The sequence below is a fragment of the Mytilus edulis genome, chromosome 1 (genome assembly GCF_963676685.1).
Source record: "Mytilus edulis chromosome 1, xbMytEdul2.2, whole genome shotgun sequence".
Taxonomy (NCBI): domain Eukaryota; kingdom Metazoa; phylum Mollusca; class Bivalvia; order Mytilida; family Mytilidae; genus Mytilus; species Mytilus edulis.
In genome coordinates this window covers 28,179,622-28,197,955 of record NC_092344.1, presented here as the reverse complement: position 1 = coordinate 28,197,955, position 18,334 = coordinate 28,179,622, and the positions used below count along the sequence as shown (strand labels likewise).

Here is an 18,334-nt window from a genome sequence, read left to right as displayed (position 1 = left end):
CCTGCTGCTGATTACAAAATTCCTGCCACTCCACTAATGGAAATCTATCATATTCTTCACTGGAAAATTCTCAAAAATCTCATTGGTTATTTGAATTCAGACGAACAACTTTGGCTTTTAAAATTCGAGGAAAGAAAGGACAAAGACGGACTTCAAATTGGACAGTTGAGCACAAAGTTATCCGGACCACTACCCATCATAGACTCTCACTTCCATCTAGACCAACTATGTAGGCAGATGGGTAGTGGAGCTTTCCAGGATCTGGATGACCTTGGCTCCCAAAGCATTTATAAGACAGAACTGAAATATGCCATTGCTAACTTTGTTTTTCCGTCAGCTTGGCCAAACTCAGCACAGCGCAGCGAATTCAGGAAAGATTAGCGTTTAAGATTCACCTTTGGCATTCATCCTAAAATTATAAGCTCATCATCAACTTCATCTCTGGAACATAATTGGACTGATCTTCAAAATTTATTAAATTCAACAAAAACAGTGGCAGTAGGAGAGATTGGTTTAGATGATTCTACCAACCCTTCAAGGAGAGATTTCAACCGACAAATTACATATTTTAGAAAGCAACTGTATTTGGCAGCAGCATTGAATTTAACTATCGTTATACACTCAAGAGGAAAGCCATCACTGCATGAGCATGTTTTGGCCATTCTAAGTGAAATATGCAAACCGGACCAATTAATTCATTGGCATTGTTTCACATGTTCTACTCAACTGTACTCAGCAGCCGTCAGTCAATTCTCTAACATTGTTTTTGGCATTACCCCATTTATTTTGAAGAACCGATACTCCAATATTGTAGAAATTGTGAAAACCTTTGGCATTACACGTTTAGTTTTGGAATCAGATGCTCCATATATCCCACTACATTCTCACACCATTGGAAACCCTTACTCCGTTCATGCAGTTGCACTTAAAATATCTGAACTTTTACAACAACCCATTGAAGATGTTTTCAAAATTACTACCGAAAATTCAAAGAAAATCTATAAATTACAGTGAGATATAAATACTTGTGACTTCTTATATATATGTACATATTTTTTATGTGGACCTATAGTAATATTACTTCTTTAAAAGGATTTAAAGAATGTTTAAATGATGGACATTTATATGTATATATGTAATTAAATTCCTTGGTGGAAGGAATAAGATAGGAGGATGAAGAATCAGGAGTAATTTATGTTATGCGGAATTCTAGTGTGTGACAGCTGTGCTGTCCATCTAGGATTTTGTGTAAGGATAGGAGGATAAAGAATCAGGAGTAATTTATGTTATGCGGAATTCTAGTGTGTGACAGCTGTGCTGTCCATCTAGGATTTTGTGTAAGAATAGGATCATCAAGAATCGGAGTAATTTGTGTTATGCAGAATTCTAGTGTGCGACAGCTGTGCTGTTCACCTAAAGTTTTGTGTAAGGAAGGAGATCGGAATGGTGAAGGAACGTTCACAGCCACACCTGTCATTCCGACAAGTCTTTAACATTTAATAACATTGAATTATATTTTTAATATTTGGAAATTCGCAATAACGTGTTATGTATATCAAGATATGGATAAAAATGAAAATTCTGCGGATAGGAACATTACTGCAATTGCCTCCACAATCCAGAGAATGATCAACAAAAAGAAGATGACAGGGAGGAGTGTAGTGAATCTCAGAGGTGCTCCTACTCTCAGGAGAAATATATATACTTAGCCGGAAGTGAGATCGTGCAATTCGGGGCTTCCGGTTCTAACCCATGGTCTATGTCTGAGGTGTGTTACACAGCTCCTACAAGAAGTCTAGATATTATAGAAGCTACGCTAATCTGACAGTTATTGTTGGTAAGTTATTAGCAAGCCCACACAAACACTTCACACAAAGTATTGAAAAGGAATTATTGCATGTGTTTCATTAATACTCTGCTTTGGACATGACTCTAACAATGGCAAATATAATGATAGCATACCGGTAAGTCAGATTTCTTTATTTTTCACAAAGCATCAACATAGAGGGGGGATAGGAGGGTCCTGATCCCGAAATCCCGGGTTTAAAAACGAAATCACGAGGTCCCGAATTTAAATCACAGGAGTTTGTAATCCTATCAATAAGGGGTTAAAAATATACCAAAGTCGACTATCACAGTAGAGCTCTCGAAGAGCTCTCTTCGAGAGAAGCTCCTCTTCGAGAGAAGCTCTACAGGGTCCGCAAATAGTCAAAAAATAACATAAGGACCTAAGAGCTACGGTTCCGCAGCTAGGTCCGCAAATAGTCAAAAAATAACATAAGGACCTGAGAGCTACGGTTCCGCAGCTAGGAGCATAGTAAGTCAGAACATTAAAATGATACGGGGATACGATATGAATCTGCAGATTTTTCATCGATCATCATTTTTAAGTTCAACGACGTCAAGTTATAATTATATTTTACTGAAAGGCTGACTGTAATTTGTAAATTATCTGAACAAGCTCATTTCTTATCTACTTCATAATTATTTCAAACATTTTAATAGATGGTGCCCCGGTTAGAGTGGGGTGCTCATTTTCGCCACATCTTTCCATGTTTTCTACAGTTTATGTTCAGGTCTAAATGTTTTTGAAGTATACTGATATTTCTATATGAAGATAACTTCAAATGCAAAATATACTTAAGCTTGAAAACCGGTTTGTTTTAAGAAAATCATCTGAAAAGTTAGATTAAAGGGTGTTTGAAATTTCCGGATGTTTTGTCAATGGGGGACACATATTCGCCGTTTTTACACATCTATTTAAAACCAAATAACCGCAGCTTTTAACAATTTTTATCAAATCAATTGCATTATAGATGAATAGCAGACATTTCAAAGGTATAAAGAATTCAAAATTAGGGCATTCAGTCAAATATTTACTTAGAAATACTTCTTTGAAATCGTGTTTTTTATTCAGGAAATTGTCCGAAAATCGTTGTCCGTTTTTCGGTCATTTTCGGTAGGAGCCGCAATTTTGTCTCAGTTTAAAAAAATATTATATTTGTTATAAAAATATAATTTACGGGTACATTTCTTCCATTTCAGCCATCCTTTGAAGTTTTTAAACCTCAAAATCCTTAAACGGCGAAATTGTGTCTCCGGCGAAAATGAGCACCCCACTCTACCCCCTTTTTAAAATTTATCCCAGATCCGCATATGAATAAGTTCACTTTTTTGTTCTTTGTTCTATGAATATCTGTCTTTAAATTGACAATGAAACCACATCTTTTAAAATTGTATATGATGGTCCCACATTAGACAAAAATGTCGAAAATGAGTAAATTTCATTTTTTCTAGCTTCTCTCATGCGATAGCGGTACCTTTTTGGTCACTATTTGTGTGTTGCGTTTAAATATGAATTGTAACACTTTATAGTGACTGAACAGGTAAAACAAATACTTCTCAAGAAACAGAAAAGAAAACTACTAGGAACGGCACCAGGCTATGTATTGGTATTGTATGAATAAAAACTCGCATTGGAATTGTCGGCTTTTTCATGCATTTTCTGTTCACATTTTCACAACAAAAAAGGCTAAACTAACTTTGTGAAAGTTATAATTAATGTCAAGTGTTTCATTCGCCAAAAATCTCGTGCGATTCTGCGATAAAAATCACGCGCAATTTTGTAAATGAAAGGGGAAAGTAGATCCTTACGCGTTGCATTCGCGCATGTCATTTGCGTACTAACCCAATAATTTTTATATCACGGCCAGTCCACTGATACTGACATTATCAGCGAGTACACATCAAAGGAAAAATGTACAAATTACCGATAAATTGTATTATATATGTCTCTGTTTGAAGTAAGCCACCTCTTTTTTTGCTACACGAAGAACAAAATCACTTAATTACAACAGCAGAACCAGAGACCTTGTGACAAGTAGAGACATATGCTGTTATACTCCGAAACTAGTTCTTTAATAAAGACAATTCAGGATAAATTGAAACCAGTTACGAACCCATGTTACAACAATAGTCCTATGACATAGAACTTCACACTGTATGAGGCGTGGACTTTTTGTTTAATACTATCTATAATATGTGTTTTCATATATTATGCCGCATATCACATTTAGGATTCCTTGCTCAGCTTTTTTTACTGTTCTCATCTCCGAATCCAATAAATAGAATTTTTTGAAGCCCCTCAGTAGTTTAATAATAATTACTATATGCCATTGCTTAATTAAATAAGTATGCAGAGCATAATTCAAAACATATTTTATCTTTAACAGGACTTTTAAATTTTTTCCTTTTCAATACTGCATTGGGAAAGAAGGGAAGGGGTTATACAAGTTTATTTTGTGATACAGTATATACTATTATTGTATAGCAATATAATATTTCCCACAGAACGTAACTAAAAGTTAACGTGCAATAAATTATAATATTGCACTAGTGCAATAAATCTTCAAAATTCATGACGTCATCTACGTTTAAATCTTAGTTTCAACCAATTTTTACTTTCAAATATTATATTGCTATACAATAAAAGGGTTATTGCATGAATATTGGGGAATATTGTCCCTCGTAGAACATATATTGCACTCGCAAGCTCGTGCAATATAAGATTCTACTCGGGACAATATTCCCCAATATTCATGCAATAACCCTATATAATTAGGTATCCAACAAATTATATGATTGTGAGTTATTATCTAGACCCGTACAAAATGTATATAATAAGACACATATAACAGGGGCGGATACAAAAACCTCGGTAACTTAGGGGGGGGGGGGGCTCAAATTAAGATATTTGTATAAAGACATGTATATATGCGAGTATTGGCACTAATGGTGATATGTGTGTGTGTGTTTTTGTGAGGGCAGGGTTTCATATCAAAGATCGATTATATAATTCTATATTTCTTAGTTTTTACCATTTCACTCTATTAAGTATCCTGTGATCTCTATTATGTGTGTCTTAAATATGGGTGACATATTTTCCACTGGACATAAGGCTACCAAAAATCTACCTATTCTGAATATTTTATCATTTTTTTATTATGTTATCTATAGGTTTGGTCTAGCCTCTTATCTATTTTTGTTTATAAATTTGATAATGCCATTATGTACAAGGCGTTTTTAAAAACATAATAATAGGTCTCGTTTTTTTCTTCGGAAGTGAGCCAGAAGAAGTATATTTCAATCTGTTTTTTACATTTGAAAGATCTTCTGGCTCTCAATTCCCATATCTTTTTATGTGTTATTAAGACGGCAGAGGCACATAACAAGGCATGGAGTCGTTTAGTTTAAATGAAATTGATAAATTTATTAATGCAGTTATGTTAGAATGTGAGCTGTTATATAAACGTTTTTTTATGATATGACAGTAGGACGATACGCGGGATAAATATTAGAACTACACGGACAATAACTGTTAAGGGACAATTATTTGATATTCTAGGAAAGGGTTTTTGATTGATTAGTGTTTTCGCTACTTTCATCACTATTGGGCTATTCCGTGGTGGTCAGTTTAATGTATATGTTCCAGACCATATGAGTATTTGGACCGTACGCGTACGGTCGGACCAAGGACTATATACGTCCCTGGGTCGGACCGTATGAGTATACGCGTACGGTCCGGTACAAGCTGACCATACATGTTATTTGATCATATGGGTAATTTTATTGCAACAAGCATTTATCACAATCTTAAGTTTTACAAATTGTTATTGATAATGTTTTCTATTAGATAAAATGAACAAAAGAACAATTGAAATTAAGTATTTGTTTAATTGTATATCTGAATCCTATTTTGGTACTATCGCCAAAGGTGACATAATTCAAGTAACGTAATATGTTTTACATTTTCATGTAATATGCAGTTCATGCATGTTATTTGCATTTGCATTTTGTGTTAAAGTTGCTAAATATTCCAAAACAATTGACCTTCCACATGATATTTACTTCCGATATCTTCAATTTCAGTGATCATAATTTAATTAAGTAAATGTTTAATTAGCGTGAATTTACAAAAAAGTTAAAATATAAAGTTTTTGTTTCAATTACAATTGAACTTTTTTTATATTAATTTGATAGTTAAGTTATGTTGATCTGCTATATGCATTTGTATCTAATAAACCTGACCATCTTTTTTTAATATTAGTCAGACCGTACGCGTACGGTCCGACCGTATGAGTATTTTGAACAAGTACGCATACGGTCCAGACCGTACGCGTACGGTCCAAATACTCATACGGTCTGGAACATATATATGAAGGATGGGGAAGGGAAGAGAGGGCATTATTATTCATTTCATCTGTCTTTAATCATACCTATTTTTAGCTCTTACCTGGCAACCATATTCATATATGAAATACTTCTGTCCCCCACCGGAACAAATAAATAAATATAAAATTGCTCTTAGTCAATACAAATTTAAATTGATTGATTGTATGTTGCTAATTTTAACACCCAGTGCCGGACAAATATTCCATGCTTTTTCATGAAAACACGAGTTTAGAAGTCAGGTATATAATGTATAAAAACGAAGAGATGGAATGTGATTGCAAATGAGGCAACTATCCACTGGAGTTCAAATATGAAGTGGATGTAAGACAATCGTAAGGCCTTCAACAATGACAAAAACCTGAAACTGTTAAGTCGTCTATAAAATCCCGACATGAACATGTAAACAGTTCAAACAAAAAAACTAACAGCCTAGTTATACATAACAAATCAATTTACAAAATATCAAATATGAGTCGAAACATGAACCAACGACGATCACTAAACTACAGGCTCCTGACCTTGGACAGGTAAATAAAGAATATGGCAGGGTTGATAAAGAAACGAAGATGTGGTACCATTGCAAATGAGAAAATCTTCCACAAGAGACCAAATGACACAGAAATCAACAGCTATAAGTCACCGTACGGCCTTCGACAATTAGCTAAGCACACACCGCATATTCAGCTATTATAATGGACCCCGAAATCACAAATGCAAAACCATGCAATCGAGAAAACTAACGGCCGAATTAATATACCAAAAAAAAATGAACGAACACAAATCTGTACAACAGAGCAAAAAACGGCAACAACTGAATTACAGGCTCCTGACTTGGGACAAGCACATACATACATAAACATGTGAGCGGGATCCCAAAATTCTCCCTCTAATCTGGGACAGCGGTGTAACAGTACTCATTACGGACATGTTTTTTTTTGTATTGTTATGAGTTACAATTTATGCAAAGACCCATCGAAACAAAAATTTAACAATACTTTTAGATATTTGAATAATATATTGTCTCTCAATAATGACGACTTCAGTATGTATACTATAGAAATGTATCCTGTTGAGCTAGCTTTAAATAAAGCTAATACTAAAAATGACCACTGGCCTTTCCTCGATCTATATGATTAACGGGAAGCTTAAAACAAAATTCTATGATAAAAGAGATGACTTTTCATTTCCTATCGTTAATTATCCATTTTTAGATGGTGACGTTTCCTTGTCACCATCGTATGGTGTTTATATATTTCAATTTGTACGATTCGCTCGTGTATGTAACAACATTTTAGATTTTAGCAAGAGAAATTTATGTATTACTGAAAATTAGTACACCAGGATTTTCGCTATCACAGACTAGTCTAATTATTTACTAAATTTCATCATTGGTATAAGAAAATTATTCGTAAATATAACTCAACATGCAGACATCTTATACGTTCAAGTATTTCACATCCATCTTTTATGGTAATATTCTTTACAAAACACAAAAATTTCAGTATTCACCTCTAAAGCTTAAAAACATTTAAACATACTTATTAAGAAGGGATAGAGTTTCGATACTGTTGTCAGGTCATTAAAGATTGCATAGTTTGGCTTTGCTATTGATTCACTTGAAGGGGCTTTGCATCAGAACTAAACACATTTATTAAAAAAAAAACAGTTGTTGGCATGACACTGGTTATGTTTTTCTCATAAATCTTATGATAGTATGATACTAAACCCCTAACGGGAGGGATTGTGCCGGATATTCATATGATGAAGACATTATCTTTCAATCAGTTTAATTGAGGTCTGGAGATGGCATGTCAGTTAACTGATAGTAGTCTGTTGCTATTTATGTATTATTGTCTGACATCGGACTTCTCTTGAACTGAATTTTAATGTGCGTATATTTATGCGTTTACTTTTTAGAGGTATATGGACAGGGTTGAGATCTCATAAACTTGTTTGACCCCGCCGCAATTTTGCGCCTGACCCAAGTCAGGAGCTGGCCTTGGCCTTTGTTAGTCCTGTATGATTTTTGTCGAGCCTGCAACTTTTGTTGCAGAAAGCTCGCCATAGTGATAGTGATCCGGCGGGTAAAGTGGTTACGGCGGCGGCGTTCGCTTACTTCTTAAAAAGCTTCATATTTTAGAAGGTAGAAGACCTGGATGCTTCATGATTCTTTGTAATACTATATAGATGCCTCATGTTATAAACTTTCCGTCAGTCACATGTACAATGTCCATGACCTCATTTTCATGGTTCAGTGACTACATGTACTTGAAAAAGTTTAGATTTTTTGTAATGTTAAATTCCCTCTTATTATAAGTAATTGGATAACTATATTTGGTATGTGCGTACCTTGCAAGGTCCTCATGCCCATCAGACATTTTTTACTTGACCTTCACCTCATTTCATGGATTAGTGAACAAGGTTAAGTTTTAATGGTTAATTCCATATCTCAGATACTATAAGCAATAGGTCTAGTATATTCAGTGTATGGAAGGACTCTAAGGTGTACATGTTCAACTGGCAGAAATATTGCATATAAATGAAAAAATATTGCATATAAATGAAAAAATATACCAATTGAATATAAATTATTGCATTTATATGAAAAATATCGAATTTTTGCAACCAATACCATGCCATACTAAACAAGAAAAATTAATATCGTCAAAAATTAACATGTTTTTGTATAACAACAGATAATTATCACAATTCGATAAAGACTATAAACAAAATCTGTCTATTGTATATTAAAACTGATATTAATTACTAGTATTTTCGTCTGAAAACCGGAATATGAAGAGAGATTGGTTGTTGTTTGCCGAACTTCCAGCGGCTAATTAGCATGCATATTGACTACGAGAGAAAAAATAAAAAAAATATACAAAAGATGTTTCCTGTAATAGGTGGTTGGCTGGGTAGTCCAGCAGATAGGTGAATAATTGTGCACTTTGTGTTAAAAGCATAAAATTTGGTAGAAACATAGTTTGGACCATTCTAAACAAAATTAGATATGGAGGCAAGGTTGATTTGATCCACTTCCGGTTTTATCATCAAAATGGCGGACATGCATTTGATAACTGATAAATGGTTACCCAACATATAGGTGAACAATTGTGCACTATGTTTTAAAAGCATAAAATTTGGTAGAAACATAGTTTCGACCATTCTAAACAAAATTAGATATAGAGGCAAGCTTGATTTTATCCACTTCCGGTTTTATCATCAAAATGGCGGAAATGCATTTGATAACTGATTAATGGTTATTCAAATCTCACAGCTGGTAGCCAAAGTTTGCTGTGTAGACTATAATATTATTGTGTATTCATGGTTTGAAATAATGTATCATTTCTTTGAAACCCTCGGGGTATTGTATTCAGAAATTTGTCACTTCCGGTAAAAAATATCACAAGTAAACATAATTTAGAGACAAAATACATATGTTTGATAAAAAAAGCAATGTTGTCCAAAAAAGGTTAACTATCATTGACCTCTGATATTGTTCGATCAAATATCAGCATAACGAATCATTCGATTAATTGCGTAATAGTGGTGTCGAAATTCAGAGTACTCACCTGGGTTGCGTCCAATATCGTAGCGGCTACAAAGGGCTACGTAGATGTATGACTTTTGAACGTGTAGCTAGCCTAGCTGCAACATAGATATAGATAGCAGCTAGACTAGCTACTCGTTCAGTAGACAAACATCTACGTATCACTACGTAGCTGCTACGATATTGGACGCAACCCTGGTCTCTCATAACGGTGTATACTCTTGTGACACCATTCAATACCATTCATGTATCCCCTGGTTTTTTTTCTCACCTTAACCAGCGATCTATGCCACAGTGTCGAATACAGTGAATGCATGGAAAACTGCAGGCAATGCATATGTTTTTCTTGTTCTAAAAAGTTAGCAAGCTCATGAATTGAAATGTATACGAAGTGGTTTCCATTGCCAAAGCAACCCATAAATATCAGCTGCGTTGTCACATGAAACAAGTACTAATACATCTGTAACAACTGTAGCAATGATTCTCATCTCGAAAATGTGTTCCTCCATCTGTTTATTAGACAGAAAATGAATGAGCTCTGTTTTGTTTTGATCTACACGTGAGAAGCTCTATCAGTTTCGTGGTTAGCATGTTTGCCTTTGACAACGTCTCCTTGAACTGTCAATCTTTATATTGTCTATAATAGTTACATCTTGTCAATAGTTCTAAAAAGTAAAATCACAAAAATACTGAACTCAGAGGAAAATCAAATCGGAAAGTCCCTTTTCTATTCAACGAACGACGAATAGTATAAACAACTGCTGAGGGAGCTATATCTTTAATTGGTATACAGAACAAGCAGTTCGTTGCTGTCTTCAAGAAATTGATTTCCTATCTCATCTACCACAGAACCTACATCATGGATAAACGACATTTGAGCTCTTATTTTCTGCTCATGGTCAGTTGTGTTCTCTTCATCAAGAAATCGATATATGACTGTCCCTCTGGTATCTTTCGCCCCTCTTCTCACTGTCAGACAGTGAACCATTATTTCTAAGTGCATATGTTTCTTAAGATGCATGATGACGGATCTTTGGAGAGTTAACGTTAAGGATTCGTTTGTAGCTGTTAAATATAAATATCCAAGCAATTATTAGTGTTTCCTGCTTATGAGAGTCGGTTGTTATATATTGTCCATACAACAACATACTAACAAGAGCTACAAGAGATTTTGGAACATAATTTTCCTCACAGTTCACTGGAAAACCAAAATGTAACAATAAACATGTCGCTGCGAATTTTTGTTACTGCTTTATAAATCTGCATTTAGTTTCAGTCAAAGGCTTCATCACCTGTTTTCTGAAACGAGGGTTCTATATTATCTTTGAAAACAAGTTAATTCTCTCTCCCTTGTTTTTATTCCTGAATATCAGGTAAATAAGCTACCATTAGATATAAGAAGTTGTGTGAGTGCTATTGAGACAAATCTCCATCCAAGTCAAACACGTGAAAGCTCTCTCACAGGCAAACAACCCATAATTTTAAAATGTAAGAAGTCTATTCTTTCATCTTGAATTATGAATTCTGTCTTCAATGTCAACATCTAGATTCCTTATTCGCCTAGAAAAAACCTGACATCTTGAATACTGGTGCTAAATATTCTTTGGTTATGGAATCTTCATTGTAGCTGATGATGTCAGCTAATGCGATTTCATGGCTTATTCGTGCGTCTCTTCCTTATTAAGTCTCATCTTCACTAGAGACTTTTGATGCCTGTCGATAAAGATAAGCAAGACATTGGACATAATATATCGTTTCTTGTACAATGAGGTCCCCAGCACTGAGCTTCTCTAATAAAGTTGTGTACTGAAGCATTTGTACACATTGACTGTGCGGGTGGGTTTCCAGCTCCGATTGTCTTTTTTTTACATATCATCTGTATCCTTTTGATATCTTATTTTAGTTCTCTTTAGTTCTGTGTTTAGATGGCAGGTCTTATGCCATGAGGCATTGTTTTTGTACGTAGTACGTGGAAGACCCCTGCCATCATATTGTGTATACAGATGGGTCGTAGACGGTAAACATGGAATTCGAAGTTCTTTGTATTTAACGAGATTTCCAGCCATAGTAACATATCCGGCACCAATATTGATACACTTTGAGGGTCACGGTAGGGCATTGCAGCTATTCATCTGTCATATTTTGACAAATTATACATTTAACATTGAGAATAGAAATAGGGAATATATCAAAGAGACAACAAACTGACCAAAGAGCAGACACTAGCCGAATGCCACCAATAAGTGTTCTATGCAGCGAGAAATTCCTGCAACCGGATGTGGTCACCAGCTGGTCCCTATACAAATGGTGTACTAATTCAAAGTAAATGGATGTCACACTAAATTCCAAAGCATATTAATGAACTAAAGTCCAGTCAACCTCTTCAACATTTTGGGACGAACTACCTGGTCTTCGATTATCTGACGCCTCAATAAGTTTAAATCTGTAAGAGCTCATCTTTCAATTGTTATTTAGACTCTTGATTTATCGAAGTGTATGTTTATCTTCATTCAAATATATAATGAAACAGTAGTGTTCACCATATCAATTGAATTTTTATGATCTCCAAAGAAATAAATAGTATTACCTGATTCTATTACACCATTCTTCTCACTTTTTGCAAATTAAAAGTCAACATTTTTCTTGAATTTTGACATGAAATTTCGACCGGAAGTTAACCAAACTCATCCAAATTGCTGCTTCAGCAACACTGAAACCCATCTAATACAATTCAGATCAAGTAAAACATTAGTTCTTTTAGTTTAAACTAAAAAAATTGAAAGAGAATTAAGAAAAGTTGAAATTTAAACATGCATCCGCCATTTTGGATTTTACCGGAAGTTAACTATATTTCCAGCTTGCCTCCATATCTAAAATTGAAGAGTATAGATAGAAGTATGTTTGAGTAAAATTTGGTGCTTTTAACACGAAGTGCACAATTCCTTCATATATTGCACCTATCTGCTGGACTAGGGGGGGCCATCATTAGATAACATATAAATTGTTTATTAATAAGTATTAATAAAAATGATGAAATTAGATCTGTAGCTGCATACGAAACGCATTTTTCTATGTTTTTATAAGACATTTTTCATAAATAATATATAAATCGATACTTGCTGATTTAAAAAAAAAAAAAAAAAAAAAAAAAAAAACACACACCACATATTAAACAGATAGTACCATATATAATCTACTTTATCAGTTGTGACCGTAGTTTCCAGTTTTCATTTCACTGTTATGTGCTGGGTATTTGTCTTATTCTATTATTGTGCAATGTATATTATATTACCTGCATAAAAAACTGTAGACAAGTATGTGACACTTTTATAAAATACATTATTATTATTATCATTTTGTATGCATCATTGGTACCTCTCACTACTGTGAGAATACCCATTAATTTTTCATTAAAATTACCTATTACTAGGTCTATAAATTACGGTTACATTTAATGGTAAAATTGCAACGGCTTTGTCCATTATAATATTGATTGTCTTTACATTAAAACAAATAATTTTAACCATGAATAAAAACCATGAACCTTGGAATAAAGGCTAGTAAATGTAACCGTAATTAATAGCACCATTGCTTCTCTAGACTCATTTGATGTATAACTATAAATACGTATGACAGTCCCTTGTGAAATTGTAGGTATCTAGTTCTGGTTTAGAACAAAGATTAGAAGCAAAGAAGATAATAAATATTTTAATAAATTTAGAGCATTCACCAAATTAGTGACGTATACCAAAATGTTCAGTAGCAAGTATTTAAATATACAATTTTTATTATATTTAAATCAATGTATCAAATTGGAGTTACAGTTGTGTTTTGTTTTGTAAACACCCTCGAACATTGCAGTAGATGAAATTGTTTTACAAATGGCTGAACCTATCCGGGACTGCCAGAAATGTTGTATCCGAGACTTTTGATAGTCTTAGGCCGTGTTCACATTGACCTAAATTCGGTGTTGTGTTAGTGTAACTCACACGTAAACTAAACACAATTGCGTTCCCATTGATAAAACTCAATGTTTACATGTAGTTTAAATCATGTTTTATATACACACAGTCGATAGTCAATGTAGGCCTTGTGTAAGTTAAGTGTACACAAAACTAGGCATTTAGGACATTAAAGTGCCTAACAAGATTTTGTGAGGTAGACGAAATTGACTTTAAAACGATCGTATTGACTTTTGATGTCCAAAAATAGGCAGATCGGACATATTTTGACTTCATATACCTAGTACTACTTAAGTTTGGGAGTTATTGTAATTAACATATTCTAATGAGACTGAATAATGCTTTTTTTTTTGTTATGATAAATAATAACTTTACCTGCCGTAGCTGTGCGTAAAATGTATTTCGGCATTTCTCTTAAGAAAATGACTTGTTTAATGGAACAAAACGTCTTATTTGTAAACTTTCTCTTTTATCTCCACAATAGGCTTTTAAAAAATAATCTATCAACTGTGTAGTCGGAAAATTTTGTGAAAATAGAAGAAGTGGCAATTCTTACCTTTCATACCTTAACTTTCATTGATAAAACATAATATTGACTCGTCCAGTGTCCAGTTTGAAGGTCATTTTAGTTACCGTACACATGCATGCACGTTCTTATTATCAATAGTCATGTATGAAAAGCATAAACAAGTTTGAAGGTAAGGGACTGTGCAATATTTATCTGAGGGTGGGGCCGGTGTACAGCAAATATTAAAAAAAAAAAAACTGTATGCCCCGCCAATATGTATTATAAAAAAAGTTCTTGCCCCGCTTCAATTAATGAAAAAAAAAGTCCTTGCCCCGCTGGAAAAAAAATGAAACACATATATGGAAACATGATATTTTTTAACTAAAATGCACAACATTCAATAATACATGTATATCAGAGTTGATATTTCAACTCAAATGCATTTAATTCAATATTATAAAGATTTTATTTTTGAAGGAAGTCAACTTAGGAGCGCTGTGATTGAATGTAAGGGTACAATATATTTTTTTGTATTTATCTATGAATAATTGCAGTGTGTATATTTACAAAATAAATTTGATAACCTATTGAAATATTTTCTAGACAATTATTTGAAAAGACTTCCAAAATTTCATAAATTTGGTGTAAAATGATAGTGGGCATCAGACTTCAGTTATTTTATACTATTTTGAAGCTTTTTATAAGTACATTTGATTTTTATCACAAAGAATAAAAATTATTCACTGAGAACAATACTGTATTGAGAAAAGTGCTGATTCATCATAATAAGTCAAATTGATGGGTACTGATATAAAACTTTATTCTGGGAGTTCAATATTAACTATATTGTATAAAATGCACCAAACTATAGTTCTTTTGTATTTCTTTTCACCTTTCGCAATAAATAGTTCAATTGGAAACACCAGAATTCAAGACGCGACAAATGTTTTTAACTGAGATATTTGCCTTCTTTGCTGTGTAATTCCCTAATGTATCACCTGGGTATTTCTCTAGCTATTAAAATTGGAAATGTTCTGGTTAAGTTTGTACTGTTTATGGAGTAAGGCAATATTTAATCATACTAGAAGCATTTTCAGCGTTAAAATTGTCCATCTAAGAAAAAAAGAGGCCCACTTGAGGCCGAATTTAGATAGAATTTATATTCTCCTGTGTAAAGAATTTGTTCACATTCTTGGCAATTCATGCAGAAAATATTTCAATAGTGCTTGATTTTGTAGTTTATATCTTGAATTATATCAGGCATACATAATTTTTCATTTTCTACTGTTTGCAAGGACTTTTGTTGGAAATTAATACTCCCAAGGGACATAATTCAGCTTTTTCATAGATTAAGTTGTAATTCTTTTAATGTTTAAGAATTTAATTTTGTCATGTTAAAGATTTATTTAAAATACAATTGAAGTTGTTTTATGTTTTATAAGCATTTATTACCATATGTTATGTCATATGTTTAATTTTCAAAACATTGTTTATAGTTTTCCAGAATTTTGATCAGAATTTCATTTTTTTTTTATAAATGATTATTAAAAGCATAAACACACAAAAATATATTGAAGCACTGTATTAGGTTATTTTGTTTTAGATTCAATTGTTCTTTTTCTATCAAGTTACTTTTTTCCACAGAAATCACAAATAGTTTTAATCTGTTATACTCTGATTTAATTTTTTTATGCACACACGAAGGGTTTTTAAAAAAGTGTGCGCCCCGCCAAAGGTTTGTTACAAAAAACTTTGCGCCCCGCTCATTAATTGCATGAAAAAAGTATGTGCCCCGTCCATGTTTGCACCGGTCCCACCCTCAGATAAATATTGCACAGTCCCTAAACTAATTACAAGTTAATCCAATCAAATTGCGTACGAATTAATAACAATGACCAGTCCACATCATAAAAAATAATAGGGGTAAACTGGGTAGGGAGAAAATGTCAGATATTTTAAGTTCATTATTTTGCAATAACGAATAAAAATTTGTAAACCAAAAGATTTGCTATAATTCCATAAACATGTCGTTTTGTATTGGTATAGTTTTTGGATCTTTTATTTGCGTATTTAAGGCTGTAGAAAGTTTGGGCTTCAAAAGTCTACATAATTATTGACTTTATACAGAAAATTCGCCTTTTTAAAACATTGAATGTTTCAAAAATAATACGCGACAACAAAGTAAAATCATTTTTTAAAACACTGCAAAAATAATCATACAGATTGATGCAGTGGTATTGTCATAAATTGCGTTGGAGCGAACAGTGTTACAGCAAACGTCGAATTCCCTCACACAATGTTATCACACACTATAGGTTGCACTTTGTAAATACAGCTGTTTCTCAAAACACGCCTCTTTTGGGGAGTAATTGAATATTCATAGAAAAATAATTTTGTTTACATACTGGTTCCCAGTTATGTTCTCTGTGTTCCATATCGCAGAGACAGAAATTGGGAATGTTACCAGTAAATAAACACGTGCATATTGTTTACATTGAAATCTGTGGTAACCTTTCATTCGAGGTAGGGGTAGTTAAGAAAATTAGTGTAAGTTTAAACTCTGAGAAGTTCAGGGCATATAAACGTTGAAAATATGCCGCACAACCCTATATTTTGACCTTTGAAAAAAATTGTGGTGCATATGAACTTTCAATTCTAGGATAAGATTTTTTTCAAAACTTCATAGTAAAAGTGGTACAGTTTTAGCCGTAAAAGGAGTTCCTATGGGAAATTGCATTGTCAATATTTACAGAAATGCAACCTATAGTGTGCATTACATTAAATCCAATGTAAACATGTTTACTGTACACAGCGTTTGGTGTGAACACGGCCTTAATGACAGTATCAATGTTTTTAAAGTTACAACGCTAATACATGAACTATTACTGTTTAAAATGTAAGGAATGACAAGTCACTCTTAATTAGAAAAGAACCAATTCACAATAACTTGTTGACCAACAACTGTGCTGTTCATTAATTGTATAACTGTCTATTAAGGTCCGTGGATGAGCTTAAAGACATTGTAGCCAGAAAGACATCCCAGATTGCCAAAAGCTGTTTATGGTCTCCATAGCCATGAGACGCAAATACATTTTTCAAAAGCATAGGTGGAGTATACGTAAGATCAAATCGTTCATCGTTTTGTAAATGAATGTTCAGATTCATAGCCACTATTCCAAGATAAACGTCGTCTATATGGATGTATTTTACGTATGGGAATGCTGTTTTTAATAACTTAGCTATAGCCATCGACATGAGAATAGCGCCACCGGCTGGATAGGTTGGAAACAAATCACACGGATATTCTTCTCGAGTTAAGTACCATTTTGAGGATTTATTCCTATACGGCTTCCCTTTTTGAATAATATACCCATTAAACAGTTTCGATTTGAAAGGAGCAGTTAAACTTTCTAAGTATCGATTTATTTTTAAAATGTTAATGAAAAAGTCATCATCTACAAAAAGCAGGAACTGGGTATTGACACAATTTTCTACAGCATATTGGTATGCCATGGCTGTTTTGTTCAGGTTGTTTATATAAATGTCAATAAAATGTCCTTGTAAGACATCTTTGAATGTAGCAGATTCTATATCAATCATACCCTGAACAACACTAACATATCCTAGAAGATATATTACTTTTATGTGAGGATGTGATATATTCCCCCATGTCTGTCTGACTGACATTCGACGAGCAATATTCGAAGCATCAGATTTCACTAGCACTAATAAAAAATCAGGTCCTTTATGCAGGTCACACACATGTAACGGTTTATGAATGTATCTAATACTGGTTGGGTTAACTGGTTGCTTGGTTGTTGATCCTTTTGTGGAAATTTCACGAACAATTTCTTGTAAATGGTTTCGTAACATGAAACTGTGTATGCACTTGTTATGAAACAGTAATAATGGTTGAGTGAAAAATGAAAAACATATTAAAAAACATGATGTAGCGAATATTGTCAATAGAAAAAGTCTATATATTCGATGGGCAGAACGGCAACTCTGCCGTACTAACATCTTACTGCAATCAATATATCGTTCGCTGTCGCACTGTCCTGCAATAGAAGAACATCACATATT

The 18,334-nt window shown here is 33.5% G+C and overlaps 1 protein-coding gene across 1 annotated transcript; it reads right to left on the bottom strand.

Moving 5' to 3' along the window:
- Positions 1-17,224: 17,224 nt before the first annotated feature.
- On the bottom strand, positions 17,225-18,124 carry LOC139495017 (beta-1,3-galactosyltransferase brn-like). The gene has a single exon (XM_071283525.1). The coding sequence runs from the start codon at positions 18,122-18,124 to the stop codon at positions 17,225-17,227; it is 900 nt and encodes a 299-aa protein (XP_071139626.1).
- Positions 18,125-18,334: the final 210 nt, after the last annotated feature.

Coding starts and splice junctions, on each gene's coding strand:
- LOC139495017 (XM_071283525.1), bottom strand. CDS start 18,124: ATGTTACGAAACCATTTACAAGAAATTGTTCGTGAAATTTCCACAAAA.